The 21,455-nt window shown below is 38.3% G+C and overlaps 1 protein-coding gene and 1 non-coding gene across 7 annotated transcripts in view; both read right to left on the bottom strand.

The window, feature by feature from the left end:
- Positions 1-21,455, bottom strand: part of SYNE2 (spectrin repeat containing nuclear envelope protein 2) — a 415,658-nt gene that overhangs the window by 146,564 nt on the left and 247,639 nt on the right. For 4 of the 6 annotated variants that reach the window (XM_027842877.1, XM_027842872.1, XM_027842874.1 and 1 more), the window contains 5 exons: positions 19,098-19,229; positions 15,191-15,370; positions 13,639-13,713; positions 12,385-12,495; positions 5,969-6,085 (listed from right to left, as the gene is read on the bottom strand). In XM_027842877.1, coding sequence (XP_027698678.1) covers positions 5,969-6,085; positions 12,385-12,495; positions 13,639-13,713; positions 15,191-15,370; positions 19,098-19,229 — 615 coding nt within the window. The remainder of the gene's footprint in view (positions 1-5,968; positions 6,086-12,384; positions 12,496-13,638; positions 13,714-15,190; positions 15,371-19,097; positions 19,230-21,455) is intronic. The other 2 variants (XM_027842873.1, XM_027842875.1) reach the window with 2 other exon arrangements.
- On the bottom strand, positions 11,751-11,857 carry LOC114028661. The gene has a single exon (XR_003567395.1). It is a non-coding gene; the product is annotated as a U6 spliceosomal RNA (small nuclear RNA).

Genomic DNA, 21,455 nt, shown 5'->3' with positions numbered 1-21,455 from the left:
CCAATTCTAGCCCCTTTACTTGTCACACTTTTGTGTATCAATCGGACATTTGTCCCTTTAATCTTTTCCTCTCTCATTTTCAATTTATCCATATTCATTAACTCTTTCTCTGCTGCCTCTAAACATGTTGAGGTCTTCGCCAACCTTAAAATACCTTCACTTGACTCCATATCAACCTATATCTTTTTTTTTTCACCTTCTTCTGCCAAAATCCTTGTACTTGTTGCCACCATTTGCTTTTTTTCTTTTAAAAAATATTTTTATTGATACCGTTTAATTTTTACATCATCTTCATTTCTGGATAGCTTTCTCTCCTATGCATCAAGCCAACCCTTATAACAAAGATTAAACATGGAAAAAGAAGTGCCTTAGGAAAAAAAATCAACACATCAACCATATCTGACAGTATATGCAATATTTCATACTGCTTCTTTCCCACCTCTGCAAAGACTTCAGGGGAGGTCTGTTCCCCACCCAACTTCCCAACTTCTCTGGTATTTCCTCTCACTGGTTTTTTAACCTTTACAATCCAGCTTCTGACCTTGCCACTCTACTGAAGCCATTCCCTCAAAACTCACAAAGTCTCTTAACTGCTAAGTCTGATGGATGGCCTTTTTTCAGGCCTCATCCTATTAGACATCTCTATTGCCTGCAAAACCATTAACCACCTTCTTCTGGATACTATTTCTCCCTTGGGTATCTATGAAATGGCTCACTTCTGGTAGTCTTATCTTTTTGACCACTCACTATTATGTCTTCCTGGATCATTCCTCCTCTTCTTTCTGTATCCCTGCCCTTGATGATTTCATCTGCTCCTATCAGTTCAATTGTCTCATGTATATGATTCCCAACTACATTCTCCCACCTCTAATCTATCCTGAATTCCAGACCCATGTTACCAAATGCCTATTAGTAATCTCTACCTGGACCATCCACTGAAACCACCACCATCATCAAATTCAAAATCCTCAAAACAGAATTATCTTTTTCTCCAGAAAAGTCCATCACTCCTCCAAAATTCCCTATTTCTGTTGAGGGATTAGTTCCCAGTTTTAGTTTTGTAGTTATCATTAACTCATTTCAGGCATCTAAGTGGAACAGTGGGTGTGTATTTATATATGGAGAGAGAGTGAGTGCTGGACCTGGAGTCAGGAAGACCCAAGTTCAAATTCAGTCTTAGATACTTACTAGTTGTGTGACCCTGGGCAAGTCATGGCCTCAGTTTCCTTAATGGCAAAAATGAAATTAATGATAGTACCTACCTCCCAGGATTGAGGATCGAATGGGAAATTTGTAAAATGCTTAGCACAGTGCCCAGCACATAATAGGTGTTTAATAAATGTTTGTTCCTTTCCCTTCCCCCTTCCCTCTTTCATCCCTCATAGCCAATAAATTGGCAAATTTTCTCCATTCTAGCTCCCTAACATTTTGTATCTATCCCCTTTCCTCTCCATCCCTATGGCCCTGACCTCATCATTGGCTACCTTGACTGCAATAATAATTTCCAGTCTGTCCTCTCCAGTGAAACCCTTTCTCTCAGGCAGATTGTGCTCTTACTCATGTGGGATTTCAAACTATCAAACCCTGTCTTCTCTACTCTTGTCACTGTCCTCCCATAAATTCCCCCAAAATACTGGAGGCCTTCATCACTTTCCTTTGACATTGCACAGATACCAGTGGAGCATGTGTATTGCTCATCAGTTATCTCTTACTCTTCTTACATGGCCCTTTCAGCCTTTGTGGCACCTACATTCCTTTGATGATATCCTTTTCACTGCTTCTATGACATAATTCAGTTTGCAATGTGTTGCAGTTTGCCCATGTCAATCATGTGCCTCTCCATTCCCCCTTTAAGTAATCCTCAGTTTTGATCCCCACAGTTGCCAAATTAATATTCTTAAAACATGAGTTGGACAATATTGTTCCTCTGTTCAAAAAAAGGAAATCTTCTGTGACTCTCTGGTGCCACTAGGAAAAAAATACAAACTCCTGAAGGGTGGGATTCAAAGTCCTCCGTAATCTGGTTCCTATGTACCTTACCAGACTTATTTCTGGTTATTTCTATTCTGCAGTCAAGCCTTCTAACTGGTTTTTCTACCTTCGATCAGAACTCCCCAACCCAAAGGCTTTCTACCTTTGTCTCACAGAACCCCTGGATTCCTTCAAAGCTCACTTGGATGTCACCAAAGACTTCCTGATCTTCCAATAGCTGTTAATTCTCTATTCTTCCTCAAATTATATGGTATTTACTCTATCAGGAAAACCTAATCTTCTCGAGGGCAGGGACCGTTTTGTTTTTATTTTTAGCATGTGTGGTACTTGGCACAATGACTTGTACATGGTAGGAAATTAAAGTGCACATTCAACAAACATTGAATATAATTTTAATCTTGAGGCCACATCCATATGTTCTCATTTAGGAATCCTTTAAATTAACTTATTAATATTTTGCAGTCAGAGCCACAACATATTTTTCTATCTGTTCTATAACTCCAGTAACGTACACAGCAAAACATGATTCTGTATATGTATGTAATGAAGCAACATCCACTGTCTCACCCCTTATATATTAATAACATAATAGTTATTATTATATAGTCACATTGTGACCTAATTGGACCATATCTGGAGTTTTAGATACCGTTCTGATGGCTACATTTTAGGAAGGATATTGACAAGCTGAGAATGAATACAGAAAACCATGATGTAAAAAGTGCTGAGACGATGTCATGCAAGGATCAGGTACTGGAGATATTTAACCTAGAGAGACTTTAGAGGGGAAGGAGGGAAACACAATATGATAGCTCTCCAAGTATATGAAGGGCTGTCATGTAGTATTCTAATACTTGGCCCTATTGACCTAGGAATAATCAGTTAAAGTTACAGAGAGGAAGATTTAGCATGAGTGTAAGGATAAACTTACTGACTATTTGAGATACCCTAAAGTGGAAGGATTTCCTGAATAGTTCATGGGATCCACCTTACTAGAAGATTTCAAGCAAAGGCTGGATGGATGACCACATCTCAGACATGTTATAGAGGGGATTCCCTTATCACTACAGTCTGAACTTTATGGATCTGTAAACTCTCTACCTCTGAGACTCTGTGATTTTGAAGTGTAATATAACTGTAACATTACAGTATGCTTACAGAGTCAGAGTGAGGAAGTTCATTAATTTTTGGGTCTTCACATTCCAAATAGTATTACAGACTCATTTTCAATAGTAATGTGGATCATGGAAATCCATAGAAAACAAGGAAAATATCATTTTAATCAATGGTCAATCCCCTAGCCAAACCTTTTTTTCCCTGAAGTCATATAAAACATATTTTCATATTAGTCATGTTGCAAAAGAAAACATAGAAGAAAAAAAAAACAAGAAAAATCAAGTAAAAAAAAAAGAATGCTTCCATCTGTGTTCAGACTCCATCAGTTCTTTCTCTGGAGGTGGATCGTACTTTTTATCACAAGTCCTTGGGAATCATCTTGAATTTGAGAAATAGCTAAGTCATGCAGAGTTGATCATCTTTGCTGTTACAGTGTACAATGATCTACTGGCTTTGCTCACTTCACCTTGCATCAGTTTTCCAAGATCTTTTTTTTTTTTAAAGCATCTTGCTCATCATTTCTTAAAGGCCAATAGTATTCTATCACAATCACAAACCACATACCGCAACTTTTTCAGCCACTCCCCAATTGATAGTTTTCAATTCTTTGCCACCACAAAAAGAGCTGTGATAAATATTTTGTACATATAGGTCCTTTTCGTTTTTCTTTGATCTGTTTGGTATACAGACCTAATAGTGGTATTGCTGGGTCAAAGAATATGCCCAGTTTTTTAGCTTTTTGGGCATAGTTCCACATTGCTCTCTAGAATGGTCTGATCAGTTCACCACTCCACAAACAATGCATTAGTGTCCCAATTTTTCTATAGCCCCTCCAACATTTGTCATTTTCCTTTTCTATCGTTAGGCAATTTGATAGGTATAAGGTGGTACCTCAGAGTTATTTTAATATTCATTTCTCCAATTAATAATGATTTAGAACAGTTTTTTCATATGACTATAGATAGCTTTGATTTATTCTTCTGAAAACTGCCTGAGTTAATGGGGAGACTGAATATTTTGGATGAGACATCAACGAGGTTATATCTGTTTTTTTACTAAACATTATAAGTAACTTATTTATTCATGCAAGAAAGAAAAGTACAGACCTGAGGTTAATAACTAAGGAAGGGTAGAGCCCCACTGGAGGCAATAAACAATGCCTACAGGGCCACTGGCTGACCTAAATCAAAGGCAGTGGAGCAGGAAAAAAGGGAGAGAAAGGAAAGGCTTCAATAAAAAAATGCAACATATGAGAGACAAGGAGGTGGAGAAAGAAGAGAAAAGGTTACAAGTAAGTGGAATATATAATGGTAAAATTCTTCTAACACTTGCCTCAGATGCTACTTAGTAAGATTCATGCCATTGGTTAAATACTCTTAATATATATTGTCATATCAATCAACAGATTGATGTAGAGCTTCATGCATCATGACAAATGAGTCTAGCCTCACCTCAGTCTTCCTTCTGGAGAGCTCCTGGTATTGTATAGTATTGCCAGACTGTACTTTATCTCATCCAGGCATCCACCAGGACACCAGGGCCTAGCCAGTATAGACACGTTGACCTTCCTTCTCCCAACTTTTTACCTTGATCTCAAGGGTCAATAAACCAAATCATTATTAGCATTTTTACTATGAAGGTGGGACAATCTACCACCCTATTGCTCCACCAACAATTGCTATTACTATCTAGACCAAAGCTTCCTTCCTAAATCAACACAGGGGGTGGGGAAGTGGAGGGGATATCTCCAGTCCTGAACTATATCTTGCCACTGGACCCAGAAGGTTCTGGAGGAGAAAGCGAGGCTGGTGACTTTGCACAGCCCTCCTTCACTTAAATCTGATTCACTTGTATGTCATGGTATCACCTTCCTGATGCCTTGGTCCTTTTCGAGAATGAAGGCCGAACAATAGCAACAACAACATACCAATAGGGGGTTTTATCCCCAGTAGAATGTAAGTTCCTTGAGGCCAAGGACTGTTGCATTTTTGTCTTTGTAATCTCAGAAGCTAGGCGATGCAGTGGATAGAGTGCCCTGGCCTGGAGTCAGGAAGACTCATCTTCCTGAGCTCGAATCTGATCTCAGACAATTACTAGCTGTGTGACTCTGTGTGACTCCTCATCTATAAAAATGATCTGAAGAAGGAAATGGCAAACCAATCCAGCATCTCTGTTAAGAAAACCTAAACGTGTCCCCGTTGGACACAACTGAGAATGACTCCACAACAACAAATCCCAGCACTTAGCACAGTGCCTGTAATATGAGACACTGAATGAATGAATGAATGAGTGAATACTTGTTGCTCGTTGTTGTCAAATCCATTTTGGTTGGGTCCACTATTCTTGTCTGATAATTAATAAGGATTTATGGCATGCCTACAGTATGCTCAGAATTCTATTCAAAACTCTCTGAGGATACAAAAGAAATAGAGGACACAGGCCCTATCTTTAAACTCCTAGCAGTTTAGCAAGAGAAGCAAAAAAGTAACCGACGTGAAATAACGAGAAGGCAATCCGTGAACCGAGAAGTATTTTGGAACACACTTTTGAGTATCCCGGATGTGGAAGATTATACACATTTCTCTAGTTAACCTAGACTCGAAAGGTAAGATTTGGTGGAAAGAACAATGGCATCTCTGAACTATTGGCAACATCATGGGTAAATCAGTTAACTTCTCTGTATTTCAATTACTTCATTTGTAAAGCTGTGCTGATAAAAATCTCCCAGTCTTGCATATGTATGGCAAAGATTACTATGTAAAAGCTCAAAAGGTTCTCAGATTGTACAGATTATCCCAGAGCACCTAGGGACTTAATGCTTTATGTTCATGTTATTAAATCATTACAAAAAACAACTCACCACTGTTTGCTGGATATGGCTTGGAGAGGAGTCTAGGTTCTGCTCATTTTTCGATGGATTTGGAACAACTATTTGAGTGTTGTATCCATCATATGTGCTTATTCGCCCATCTGCCTCCTATAATGAGAGCAACAGCAATATAAAAATTCCCATGGTGCCATCACCATACATTTCCTGTGTCTGCATGTTTTACAATCAAGGTGGGTGAAGGGATATTTAGGAACACTACATACATTTGGAAAGAATGGCTATTCAAGAAAAATAATATTCAGTGCCCTCAATAAGCTTAGCTTATTCAAAGGAGTTCAAAACCTTTTCTGTTTTTATTTGGGGATTTAGTAAAAATCTTGGGAGACTAGGTGGTGCAGTGGATAGAGCACTGGGCTGGGAATCAGGAAAACTCATCTTTGAGTTCAAATCCAGCCTCAGACACTTACTAACTATGTGACCCTGGGCAAGTCACTTAACCCTGTTTGCCTCAGTTTCCTCATCTGTAAAATGAGCTGGAGAAGAAAGTGGCAAATCACTCTAGTATCTTTACCAAGAAAATCCCAAATGGGGTCACAATGAGTCAAACATGACTGAAAAATGACCGAACAACAGCAAAAATGGTCTTGGGGGCGTGGCGCAAAAAGTTTTGCTTTGGAAAGCTTTGCTCATTGCCAGTTCTAATTGAGTTAGTAGCTTTATGTTTCTGTTAGTTGGTTTTGCAACCTTTATAATCATGGATTTTAGAATTAGAAGAGGTTTTAAAGATGATCCAATCCAACCCTTCATTTTCCAAATAAGAAAATTAAGGTCCAAAGATCAATTGACTTGCCTCTCTCATTTCTCCTTCTCTACACCTCAAAACCTATCTACATCATCACCCAACCTCTTAAACTTTTGCTCCAGATTCAAGAGAAGAGATAACCCTTTTTATGCCCAAGTCATCTCCTTTATTCACTTTATATCATCCCCTCTTGTATTCTTTAAAAGACTGCCCCTCTAATTATACCCTTTTTCTCATCTTCAAGTTCCCCTGATCTCTTGGCCCATTCCTGCTTCCTTACTTTGATAAACATGCTCAAGTCTCCTCCCTCCATCCTTAAAAGCAAACAAGCAAATAAAACTTCACCTGACTCCCCCATTCCTGTATCTTTTCTCCCTTTTAGTACCAAACTCCTAGAAAGACTTACATGCATTACCTCTCTTTCCTCAAAACCTACTCACTTCTCAACACCTTGCAATCTGGCTTCTGACCCCACCAGTCTCTACTGAAATTACTTTAACAAAAGTTAGCAGTGTTCTCTTAACTGTTAAGTCAATACATATCCTAACTGAGCTCCCCTGCTTCTGACACTCTTGACCACTCCTTCTTATATTGTAGTTTTCTTTTGGCTTCCATGACACAGCTCTCTTCTGGTACTTTCCTTAGCACTTAGGTAAGATTTAACACTCACTCTCAATCTCCTTTATTGGTAATTGGCTTTCTCCTTTCCACTAAGTGCAGGTATATTCAAAGGCCCTCTTCTTGGACTTCATTCCTTCTCTACTTTCTCTTCTTGGTTTTCCCACCTGTTCCCATGAGCTCAATTACCATCCCTATGCAGATGATTGCTAGGTCCATACATCTATCCCTAATCTCTCTCATGAGCTCCAGTCTCCCATAGCCAACTACTTGTTAAATATCTCTGACTGGATATCCTATTGACATTTCAAACTCAATGTGGCCAAAGAAGAACTCATCATTACCTCTTCCCCACCCCCAACTGCTCCTTTTCCAAACTTCTCAGTTTCTCCCTAGGGACCACGATTCTTCACTTCACTTTGAAGTCCTTCATTTTTGCCTTCACAGTATCTCTGGTATGTGTCCCTTTTTATTCACTCATACAGCCACATCCCTAGGTTAGCCCTTCACTACCTCTCACCTAGGCTATTACAATAACATTCAAACCAGTGTCCCTCCCTCAAGCTTCTCTCCATTCCAATCTATCCTCCACTCAGCTGCCAGTGTAAATTTTTGAAAGCCTAGTTCTAGTCATATCTTTCTGATCAATGAGCTCCACTGGCTCCTTATCTAGGATCAAATACAAACTCCCTTCTTTGACATTTAATGCTCTTCTGACCTTCCCTGATTTATACTTTATTCCTCTCCACATCCTCTATAATCTAGCTAAACTGGTCTATTTGTAAGCTCTCAAACAAGACTCTCCATTTCCCATCCCTGTTTCTTTGCAATGGCTCCTGGAATGTTCTGCCTCTTTATCTCTGGCACTTGGTTTTCCTGGCTTCCTTCAAGACTCGACTCAATTCCCCCCTCCTACTGGAGGCCTTTCCCAGTTCCCCCACCTCTATTACCTTTCCCTCACAGATTACCTTCTATCTATTCTGTATATATCTTGTATTTACCTAGTTATTTACATTTTGTCCCTCCCTTTTAACTATAAGCTCTTTGAAGATAGTGACTACATTAGTTTTTCTTTATTACAGGGCCTGGAATATACTAAGGACTAAATAAATGCTTGTTAATAAATGCTTGTTGATTGACTAGTTCCTTGACTCCTCCTCATCCCCTATATCTAACCAGCTGCCAACTCTTGATTTTATCTCCATAGCATTTCTTGCATTTGTTCCCTCTCTTATTATCCAGATAGCCACCATCTTAGTACAGGACCTCATCACGCCTCATCTGGACCATTCGAACTTCTCACACAGCTGCCAAAGTAATCTTCTTTAATCATGTCTGACTCTTTCTGACCCCATTTGGGGTTTTCTTGGCAAAGACACTGAAGTAGTTTGCCACTTCCTTCTCTCGCTTGTTTTACAGATGAACAAACTGAGGCAAACTGGTTAAGTGACTTGCTCAGGGTCATGCAGCTGGTAAGTGTCTGAGGTCAGATTTGAACTCAGAAAGATGAGTTCTCCTGATTCCAGTGCTGGCATTCTATCCACTGTACCACCTAACTGCCTCTCTATAATCATAAGTCTGATCATATCACTCCTCTACTCAGAATTCTTCAGTGTGTCCCTATATCCTCTATAATAAAATGTATACTCCTATGCCAGGCATTTGAAGCCCTTCAAATTTTCTCTCTCCCTCCAACACCACTCCCCTCCCTGGGACAGTAAGCAATTTTATATAAGCTATACATGTTCAATCATGCAAAACATAAGATAGGTATGATTTTGATAAGCAAAGATTGGAGGGCATTTTAGGCTGAAGAAATGACGTGAATAAGGGTAAAGAATAGGAAGGCATGGATTTTATTTTTTTTTTTGCAGGCAAGTCTAGTTTTGGCATTGCAGGGGTTGAGAGAAGAATGGGAGAATAGTTTGAGATAGGACTGGGGCCAAATTGTGGAGTACCCTAATTGCCAAGTTATGGAGACTAGGCTTTTATCTGATAAGATGATGGAGAGCTATTCAAAGTTTTTAAGAAAAGGAGTTAAATTATCAGAGCTCTGCTTTAGGAAATGTCAGGAGGATAGAATGGATGAGAATGGGGAGTGGTGAATTATGGAGATCAGTTAGGTCATGCAAGTAGTAAGGAGAGCCTGGACTGGGGTGGTGGCAGCAGGAGGTGACATATAAGAAAGATCTTATAGAGGTAAAATTGGTAAGACTTAGTGACAGACTAGATATAACTTACAAGGTGGAAGAATAAAGAATGCTTCCCAGATTTCAAGCTTGGATGACTGGGATCATGGTGATGCTATTAACAGCAATTAGAAAATCAAGAAGGGCTGGTTTTGGTGAGAATCTGATAAATGCAGTTTTGTTTTTCTTAAACTTGAGGTAGGGCTATCTAGGGGAAGGAGAGGTCAGAACACTTTCTCTAGAAATACATACATATATGTACCTACACAAATATATATATATATGTATATATACATACACACACACACAAACATTCATATGCAAAGATCTGATCATAATGACAGCTAACATTTACACAGAACAGCAGTTCTCAAAGTCTGGTCTGGGGATTCCTGGTGGTCTTTAAGACCCTTTCAGGGGCTATGAAGTAAAAACTATTTTTGCAGTAATAACATATTATTTGCCTATTAAAATATTCTTCCCTTTTCCAATAACATAGCTATGTGGAGGCTAGATTTATTTTCTTCACATACTTCAACCCAAATAAGATATTGCAACAGATTGAATGTAGATTACTATAGTTATTGATTACTGTGTCTTCCATACCAAACATATTCCACTGATTCACCACTCTATTTCTTAGCCAGTACCAAGTTAGTTTTGATGATTGCTGCTTTATAATACAATTTAAGATTTGGTACAGCTGGGCTATCTTCCCTTGCATTTCTTTTCATTAATTCCCTTGAAATTGTGGACTTTTGTTCTTCCAGATGAATCTTGTTATTGTTTTTCCTAGCTCTATAAAATATTTTTTGGTAATTTGGTATGGCACTGAATAAGTAAATTAATTTAGGTAGAATTGTCATTTTTGTCATATTAGTTTTGCCTGCCCATGAGCAACTGATGTTTTTCCAATTATTTAGAGCTGACTTTATTTGTGTGAAAAGTGTTTTGTAATTGTGTTCATATGGTTCCTGGGTTTGTTTTGGCAGGTAGACTCCTAAATATTTCATAATGTCTACAATAACTTTAGATGGGATTTCTCTTTCTGTCTCTTGCTATTGGGCTTTGTTGGTAATATATAGAAATGCCAATGATTTATGTAGGAACAGATTGAATGTAGAAGCAGATAGGAGAATCCAGATGTCTTCAATTAAGCCAGTCATTAAAAAGACTTGCAAAAAGTATGTAAAATAATGCCACTCTTCTAAGTTTTTTTGTTTTGGAAAATTGTTATTTTCATAAAAATATATTATTTATATAAATATTTATATAAATAATTTAGAAATATTAAATTTATAAACATATAAGTAATTTATAAAAATTGTTTATATAAATAAATATATATCTACGTGTGTTGGGTTTATTAGTATTACTTTTAATGAACTAATAAGTAACAATTTCATTTATCCATTTTAATTATTTTATTATCCATTTATTATTTTGTTAATTATTTTGTTATCCATTTTAATTAATTAATATGGTAAATATCAATAGATATAAACAAACACTTTTGGCAGTCCTCAATAATCTTTAAGAGTATAAAAGAGTCCTGAGACCAAAAAGTTTGAGAACTGCTTGATAAGCAGCTTTAAGTTTTGAAAAGTGCTTTATGACAACCCTGTGAGATAGATTATCTTTGTTTTAGAGATGGGGAAACCGAGGCTGAGAGAGGTTCATTGACTTGCCCAGGGTCACTTGGTTCATAAATATCTGAAGCGTGATTTAAACTCAGGTCTTCCTGGTGCCACATCCATCACCCTATTTTTTTTTTCTTTTTGGCTAGGCAATAGGGTTAAGTGACTTGCCCAGGGTCACACAGCTAGTGTCAAGTGTCTGAGGCTGGATTTGAACTCAGGTCCTCCTGACTCCAGGGCTGGTGCTCTATCCACTGCACCGCCTACCTGCCCCTACAGGGGAGCAACACCCTATCTATTGTACCACCTCATTGCTATGGCGGTATAGTTGAAGTCATAAGCAGATGACATATGAAGTTATCAAGAATGAGAACATAGGACATAACAAAGAAACGGAAGACAGTAAAGACAAAACCTTTGGAGGAATGCTTATATCCAGAGGGCAAAAAGAGAAAGAGAAGCCAGCAGAGGAAAAAGAAAAGCAGAAATTTTAAAGTTGTAATTAGGGAGAAAACAGAGAGTACAATTCCCTTTTCTTTTCTTTTGCCTCCCCCCACCCCTTTTTTTAAATAGAGAATGCTTTCATGAATTTGCTTGTCATCCTTGCACAGTGGCCATGCCAATCATCTCGGTATCATTCCAATTTTAGTATAAGTACCACCAAAGCAAGTACAAGAGGATAGAATTTCATGGAAATCAAGGGACCCAAGAGAGTAGGGAATGTAAAATGCTGTAGGGATATCAAGGAATATGAGGACTGAGGAAAAGGGCATTGGGTTTGCTGATTAGGTCACATGTGACTTGAGAGAGAGAGAGTAGGGCTTTGTATGTTTGAATTTTCTTACATCTTCTAAAAACTAAGCACATTTTAATCATCCAAATCACTCCTTTATGTCCAAATTTTAAAATATGAAATGATGGTTATGGTCTTTATATTTATGTAGAGACAATGAAATGCAAGTGCTAAAATGTTAAGGCTCAGTTGATGTCCTTTCAGTTTATTTCCTAGGATTAAAAAGCACGCAACCACCTAAGGTTTCTTATTTTTGTTTTCTAAATGGATTGTGAGGGAGATATCTTAAATGTATACTAGTTATTGAGAGAAAAATAGGAAAAAATGGAAAGGTTAAAAATTCCTAAGCTAACACAGAAAGCTAGGGATGAAGATAGAACATATAAAAGGAAATTAGTAATAGGTACCTGTATGAGTGTTCCAGAGGAAGAGGAGGCTCTGTCTTCTTCTTTGTTTCTCTCATGTCCCCAATGTAACAAGCAAGGACTAGAAGCTGACTCTGCTCTCTCATCTCCATTCTAAGACAGTATTTATTGAATTGACATTAACAAAGAGATCTTTTCATTATAGCCTTCATCACCTTCCCTCAAACAAGACTTCTTTAAATTATCAGACTGTCTCTTTTTGGCATTTTTTTTCTTATCCAATAGTTTTTTCCTTTCTTTTTTCACACAAAAAGAAGAGTTTAATTTGAGAAGTTGGACATCAATTAAAATCTCATCTTTAGGATAAATATTGGAGAAATTTGGAAAATTTAGCCCCAAACTACATCTTAAAAAAAGATCAGATGGGAAGTATTCCAAAGATGATGATGATGATGATTTTTTTTTTGCCTCTGTTATCTTATACACAAATGCACAAACTCACTTCCCTCCTTCCCACAAAGCAGTAAGGATTTGTTTTTCTGGTGGAAAGAGTATGGAACTTTTGGGTTCCTCATTCTTTTCACACAGATCTCCTTTCTACTTAGGGCTCTCACTAACTTCCCAGGGAAGCTAGAGATAAGCTGAAGAATTAGACTCATTTTAAATGACCCTGGATCAGTTTGACAATCTATAAAATGAGCATTAAACCTCTTAGCAGAAGTGTTAAGAGACACGCAAACTATTACTTATTGCAATTTTCTTCTCTTTTTTTAGAGGACCCATTGTAATCCTCATTTTTTTTTATAAGAATGAAATTGAAATTGATTTCATAAAAGACATCGGTAAATGTCTTATTCAATAAACTATAACGGGAGCAGTAAGAATTAGTAGCATTACTTTTTAACACTGCTGTTCTGGTCCCAGGTGGCACTGCTTTAGTCTAAAGATGAATTCAAATATGGTAAAGTATAGTTTCAAAAATTAAACTTGGATCAACAAATACCATGTTCTTAAAACTTCATGAAATTTCAAGGAGGTTGTATTTTTTTTTAACCTCCCACAAACAGCCTTGTTTACATTAAATCTCTGATACTTTGGGGTAGATTTCATTATACTTCAAGTAAAGATAAGACTAGAGTATAATTGCTTCAAACCTTTTAACATAGCAAAATTAATTTTTAAAAAATTCTCCACGTTTATATTCATTTTCATATCTTTTCACTTAATTTTCTTTTTTTTTTTTTTAGAATTTCAGATGAATAAATCTTAGCATTAAAAAAATAGTCTTTTCCTTACTTCGCTTTTCTGTGAACTTTCTTCTGTCTCTTCAACAATTGATGGCGGGAGAAACATGGATCCTTTCCTTTTCACCTGAAAGGTGAAGTACAAAAACGGAGCTAGTCAGGTTCCTCCACAACATCACACCCGACCACTCCTTTTCACATTTTTGTGACGCTATTTTTGAAACTTACTTTTTATCCCAATTGCAGATCTAAGTCCTTTGCCACCCACACTGGTCTCCACACTTATGCCTCTAGGCCCTGCGAGCACAGAGCAGCTTGTTTGGGTTTGCCTGACCAAATTACTAGGGGGTTGTTGGGGACCAAACCTAGATAAGCTTTAGCTGTATTGACTCCTTTATTTCTCTGCCTCACCACCCTAGGAACATCAGGGTCAGGAAGGTACTTTACCACACTTCCCACTGACTGAAATGGGGCTGTCCTTCCAGGAGGAGGTGGGGACTTCAAAGGGTGGCTCCTGCCTAGCTAGTGCAGGAATTTCACAAGTACCTCATTAACAAACTATGTGAAACAGTACTGGGTCACATCCAGAACAAACACACCTAGAGTTTTATTTTTTTTATTGTTTATGAACAATCTCTGGCTTAGATTCCTTTCAGAAAAAACATCATTGTGACACACCGACAAAAATAAAAAAACTCAGGTGGGTTGAAACAAAGAAATATGATGGCCCTTCCTATCCCTCATCTCCTTACCACCTGGCACTTTTAACATTTGCATGAAATACAGGCCAAAAATTGTTTCTTTTAAAAAATACAGTGTCCCTAAAGTGTTAGTAAGGATTTAAACTCCAGTGTAATTTAAACTTTAATACTTAAAACTATTTGTATTGTTATTCAGTTGTTTCATCCCATTTGGGGTTTCCTTAGCAAAGATACTGGAATGGTTTGGCATTGCCTTCTCTAGCTCATTTTACAATTGAAGAAATTGAGGCTAACAGGGTCAAGTGACTTGCCTGGGATCACATAACTGGTAAGTGTCTGATGTTAGATTTGAACTCGGGAAGATGTGTCTTCCTGACTCCAGGGCTGGTGCTCTATCCACTGTTCTACCTAGCTGCCCTTAAACTATTTTAGGTTGTCTTTAAAGAAACCAAACTATTTAAAGCTATTAAAGTCTAAAACTGCACTAACACTTTTAGGACATCCTGTATGTAATTCATGTTAATGGATTCGTCATAGTTTCCCTACTGTACTTGAAGTTCCCAGAAGGCTGGCATCCTGGCTTACATTTTAGTCATCTTTATATTTTTATTAGGGCCTACAAAAGAGAGGGAAACAAGCATTTATTAAGTGCCTATTATGTGTCAGGCACTACATTAAATGCTTTACAAATGATCTCATTTGAGGGGCTATTATGATCCCCATTCTACAGTTGAGGAAACTGAGGCAGACAGAAGTTGAATGACTTACCCAGGGTCACACAGTTAGAAGTGTGAGGTCACATCTGAACCTAGGTCTTCCTGGATTCCAGGCCCAATGTTCTATCCATTGTGATACAGGATTTTGCTGTTAAGTGTCTGTTGTTGCTATTATGGTCATACTTACTTTCCATTCAGAAACGTCCCGCTCAGCCACTCCAGATTCCTCTGTTTCCTCTTCTAACTCTTGTTTTTCTTGCTGCAAACGCTGATGGAGAGCCAGGACTGTTGTCTTCAAACCCATCAACAAGTCTTCTTTTTTCTGATTCAAACCCAGGATCTGTTCTTTTATACAGTCTATTTCTCTCTGTGTGGGGAAGAATGATTACTTTATCTTATCAAGAGTGGAAACTCTAAGGGACAGATTTCACTGTTATTTGATTAGTAATAAAGTAGTAGGATTAAAGATTTTGAGCCAGAAAAGGATTTATGAGGTCCTCTAATCCAAGTCTTTCATTTTATAAAAGGAAACGGAAGTTTACTTGCCCAAGGCCATAGAGGCAGGAGAGCCAGGATCAGAACCCATATTCTCTGGCTCCAAAGGCAGCTTCCTATGACACAAAGCTATCTCACTATCTTGGTGGCCAAGGGAGAAAGCTACAAATATCTTACTGATTCATTACTGTCCCTAAACTCTGCTATGACACAAGGAGAACACAAGGTGCTTAAGTTTTAAGCTATTAACTCTTTAAATTGCACAAAGACTTTTGGAAGCCCTACAAATCTCCTCTTTGTGTAGCCTAATGTATTTTTTTATTTTAATGTATATTTTGTTTTTCCCCAATTACATGTTAAAACAATTTTTGACATTTTGTTTTTTTCAAGTTTTGAGTTCCAAATTCTATCCTTCCCTTCCCTCTCTCCTTGAAAAGAAATTAAGTCACACTAGTCTGAGAAATACAAAATGACTTTTCTTATTTTTAAAATACTAAACTTCACTAACACTCATAGGAAATGGATTTTCAATTCAATATAACAAAAACTTATTTAGTACAATGGAAAGAGAACTGGACTCCGGGATTAGAGGACCCAAGTTCAAATATCACCTTTGACACTTGTGACGTTCGATAAGTCACTTAACCTCTGTGGGCCTTGTTTTCCTCATCTGTAAAATGAAAAGTTGCACTAGATGACCTCTGAGGCCCTTTCTAGATCTAAATCCATAGAGAAACAGACATCTGCCTTCCAAACACTTATTTACTACTAGAGGAACCAACGTGGATACAGACAAGTATACGCAGAACACAGAGTTGATGCATACTAATTTGGGGTTGACAAGAGGCAAGGAAGGATGGTTAGAAAGTGGCACATGAGATGTGTTTTGAAGGAAGCTAGAGAATGTATTACATATAAGTGAGGAGGGCAGAACCAAGATGGCAGACTAGAAGGAAGTCATACAACTGAGCTCCCATCCATAATTCCATCAAACAGATTTATAAAATGTGCTAGACTGAATCGTGATGGAGAAATACAGAAGAATTCATAGTGAGTCCTTTGTCTGGCCCAGCTCAGCATAGGCAGACAGACAGAGAGGTCTGCAGACACTAAGGACAGAAAAGTAGAACATTCCAGCACCCAGGGAGAGGCTGTGCACAAGCACAAAATGTGGTCCCAGTCCCATAGCAGGCACCCCCAGACCCATGCCAGGGAGTTGCAGTAGGGATAGGTGCCAGTTGGCAGCTCTATTGCCCACTAGGTTGCCAATCCAGAACAGAGTGAGAAGGAAATCTACATTGGCAGGGCTTTAAGGTGGCATTGCCTTTCCCAGCTGAGGAGGCCCTGGGTGATGTACCTAGAAGGGAATATGTTCAGAACTGTGGTGTGGCTCACACCTCAACCTCAGAGTAGGGTCTCACTTTCAGGATCTAGCTCAGCCTGCAGAAGAATAATCAAGGCAAGAAATCCAGACCAAAGTGGAACCTACAATTCAGCCAATTTGAACCCATGGAGATTTTCATGTGGCTGATAGGGGTGGAGTACAGGAGTAGTCTATTCTTACACAGACCCAAAGTTGGATCAGGAGCTTATAGAGCTCAGACCAGGGAGGGTGGGGAAGCAATCAGACTTTCCCCTGGATCAGATCCCCCACTTTGGGAGCTCTGGAAGCTTGTAAGTCCTCAGCCTGTCCCTGAAATCATGGAATAACATAACATTCAGTAACCCAAAAAAACAGCAACAGGACCAGCCCAGGCCTTCCCTCCAGAAGTATGGCAGAACCCAGCCCTAATACCAAATCTAAAATCAGAAAGTTGACTGGAAGACTTTGCAAAAAAGACAAAACCAAAAACAAAACAACCCTATCATAGTGAGCTATCATGGTGGCAAGGACACTTGAGATACAAACACAAAAGAGAACGATTCTAAAACATCTACAAGCAATGCCTCAGAGAAAAACACAACTTGTATGCAAACCAAACTAGAATTCCTAGAAGAGATGAAGCAAGAGTTTAAAAAAAAGTTAAAAAATATTTTTACAAATGGAATGAGAGTGCTTGAGGAAAAACAAGGAAAGAAATATGTAAAAAAGAATTAGAAAGGGAATCAACAGCAAACAAAGTAAAAAGCATGAAAAACTGGATGAAGTTGTAAATAATCTCACAGCAAAAACAACTGAACTAGAAAACAGGTAAAGTGAAAAACAATCGAGAATCATTGGACTTTCTGAATACTATTACAAAAAAAAAAAGGGTGTAGACATCCTGTTTCAACAAATTTTGAAAAGAAAACTGCCCAGATCTCAGAATGGAAATAGAAAGAATCCTCCAGTTTTCTTCTGAAAGAAACCCCAAAATGAAACCTCCCAGGAATGTCATAGCCAAAACCCAGGGCTTCCAGGTCAAAGAAAAAATACTATAAGCAGCCAGAAAGAAAAAAATTCAAGTACCAAGAATCCATAGTCAGGATCACACATCATTTAACAATCACTGGTAAAAGCAGCAGAGAACTTGGAATACAATAGACCAGAAAGCAAGAATGCATTCTTTAGTACCTGAGGATTCTAAGCACCATATAACACGCACCCCATTTCCTGCCTTTGCATAGTTTGTCACCCATCCCCTAGAACCTCAGTTTCCTTCTAGGATCAAACTTGGTGCTACCTTCTGCAAAGCCTTTGTCAGCCCTTTTTGTGGTTAGTACTTCCTCCTTCCACAAATGATCTTATAGTTACTTGTCCGGGTAAGTGGTATATTCTCCCAGTAGAAGGCAAGCTTCTTGAAGTAAGAAATAATTTTAGTCTTGTCTTTGTAACCCAGTACCTGGTATAGTATCTTGTATATTCTAGGGGCTTAACAAATGTTGAATGAATGAACACTAGATCTTAGAATCATAGGGTTTAGAACTGGAAGGCGTAGAATTCAACCCCTTTGCCTTACAAATAAAGAAAGTGCACTGCGAAGTGAGATAACTCTCAGTCACACGGTTAACAAGCATCAGAGCCAAGATTCAGACCCGCGTCTAGGTTTCTGAAGGTTTCCACATGCTGTCTGAGCTGTCCAGGAAAAATCTTTTCTAACAAATGTCATGTGATATTCAAATTGCTTTAATGTGTCAGAATTTTGTTAAAGTAAATCTATTATTAAGAAATCCATTCTTAGTCTACAGGTTATAACAATGAAACAGAGAACCTCTCGAGGTTACAGTAGCCTGAGACCTAACTCCAAGTCTGCTCCTGTCCTACTGAAAGGAATGAAGTGAGGCTAACTTGGGAACATCCCAAAGCAGATCAGGCCTGACGTAGATAGCGCAATTTAGCCAATACATTAGTATGGTGGGCTATTGCTACAGCACATTCCCTGCTTCCTCATACCAAGAGTTTTGTGAGTTATAATTCTCTTTTTGTTTTAGGATTTGGGGGGGGGGATGTTGCTTATTTCTAATGAGCCACTTTAGGAAATGGGAATAGGTAGGAAATATGTAGAGCAAATATGCTATGGTTAGAAGGAATAAATACAAAGGAAATAAAACAGCACCTCACATAGCGTGTCACACATAGTAGGTGCCCAACAAATACTGAATGAATAAATGAAACTCACCTCTACCTGTGGCAAGGTGGTGGCTTGGTCAGGAGATAGGTTTTCAGAGGAAAATTCAGTTGAATAATTCTTTAATTGATGCTTCAAATTTTCTATTTCTTGGTCACATTCACTAGTCTGTTGCATGACAAGCTATAGAAGGAAAAATATCACTTGATTTAGAAATCTGTCTTTAGAATTCTTCGATTGTTCTACCAAAGCAGAACATCTGACAATCGAACTTCATTGCTTGACTCCAACCAGCCTGGCTTCTGGTACCCAATACTGTTTGTCTGCACATTGCTGTTAGAAGTCCTGTGGGGCAGTTAGATGGCACAGTAGATAGAGTCAGGAGGACCTGAGTTCAAATCCTGCCTCAGACATTTACTAGCTGTATAACCTTAGGCAAATTATTTAACCCTGATTGCCTCAAAAAAAGAAAAGAAAAGAAAAGAAAAAGAAAACTAGAAGTCCTGTGAAAATTCCTGCATATAGACTTTTTCACTTATTTGATGGAAAGTAGTGACAAGTAAAGTACTACTACTGCTGCTGCTGCTACTACTACTACTACTACTACTACTTCTACTAACTACTATACCACACATACACACACACACTTGCTATCTGATCCTCTTGTACCTGACTTACTTAACTTTGGTCTATCATGGTGAACAAAGCAGTCTATAAGGAATTTTTGCATAAACATTTCAGGATTATGTTACTTAACTTGTAGGTCAAATTTATAATCTTGACCATAATTCCCTCACCATTATAAGATGGACACAATTTGCTGCCAGTAGTATTATATTCCCAATAGAAGGTAAGGAATGGACAAAGTTAAGAGTACATATTGTGGCCATAGAACTGGCAAAGCTAACTTGTATAGACATATGACCATGGGAAAACAAAAAAATCTTCAAGAGAAAGTATGGATACATCCCACAAGAAGCTTTGGGTGTAGTTTCTGAAACACGGAGTTGATAAGGAGGTAATTACCAATCTATGAGAGTGCTCATAAAATTATACCACGACATCCAGCACCGGGAAAGTAAGAGCCCTTCACCTCCTCCCAAAACTAAAGCATCCTTAAAGCCTCCACCCTGTTTGAAAAAGGGGTACCTAGACAGTGGTAGCCAAATTACCATAATAACACCCAAAGGCAGAGCCAAGATGGAGGAGAAAAGCCAGGAAAGTTGCCTGAGCTCTCCCCAGTTTCCCTGGAAACAACATTAAATAACTTTCCTCTTTCTCCCCAAATGGGTCCACTGAAGTGCACCAGTTTCAATCAGGATTTTAGAAGGCAGAACAATGAAGAAAGAGGCATCATGAGCTTTTGGGAGTTGGTACCTACATGGAGGCTCAAGGGAACCTCCATGCAGGCTATTGAGGGCATGGCCAAATGGAAACCCTTGGAGTTGTCTCAGGCATCAATATCAAGTCCAAGAAGGGGCCAAAGCTGTTTCCTCCATCTTGACAGAGATTAAAGAGACTGGGGCTCTTCACTCCACCAACTCCCCTTACAAAAATCTTGTGTCACTGGCAAGGAAGGCAGATGGCACCTGGCATCTTACAGTCCACTACTGAACTCAACAAAGTTGTCCTGCCAATTACTAAGGCTCGTATTTATCTCATCCATGTGATGGGCCCAAGCCCCCAGTGAATGGTATGGTGCTACCAATCTCAAATGACATACAGCTTTGACATTAATTATTCCTTAAATGTTTGGTAGAATTCACTTATGAATTTATCTGGTCATAAGGATTTTATCTTAGGGAGCTCATTTATGATTTGTTCAATGGGAATTTTCATTTTGGGATCCCTTTCAGGTGGTAATTGGTGAATTGTTTTGACTTCTATTTTATTCTCTGATCCAAGGATATCTAGGCAGTTTCCCTTGATAATTTCTTGAAATTGTTTCCTCATTGACTATTTTTATTCCTTCAATTCATTTTTCTTGTCTTATTGCTATAGCTAGCATTTCTAGTACAATATTGAATAATAATGGTAATAATGAACATCGTTGCTTCATCCCTGATCCTACCGGGAAGGCTTCAAGTTTATCCCCATTACAGATAATGTTTGCTCTTAGTTTTAGATGGATACTACTTATCTTTTAAGAAAGTCCTGTTCTCACTCAATCATCATTGCTTAAGGTAAGAAGATCTGCCTCTAAATACGAGAGATCCAGGATTCAGTTGTTCCAAAGAGGGGAAGGGAAGCCTGAAATTTCTGTTCTTTGATTTCTTCCACATTCAGCTACCCTTTCTTGTTCACATTCATATTGAATCCCCTTCTTTAGAGGACCATTACATTGCCAGCTTCTATTTTTCTTTCTTTTTTTGTGTGTGTTTTTCTTTTACCTACACTAAGCTCTTCCTT

Source organism: Vombatus ursinus, unplaced genomic scaffold (assembly GCF_900497805.2).
Source record: "Vombatus ursinus unplaced genomic scaffold, bare-nosed wombat genome assembly UNPS02014893.1, whole genome shotgun sequence".
NCBI classification, from domain to species: Eukaryota; Metazoa; Chordata; class Mammalia; order Diprotodontia; family Vombatidae; genus Vombatus; species Vombatus ursinus.
This window is presented reverse-complemented; position numbering and strand designations above follow the sequence as displayed.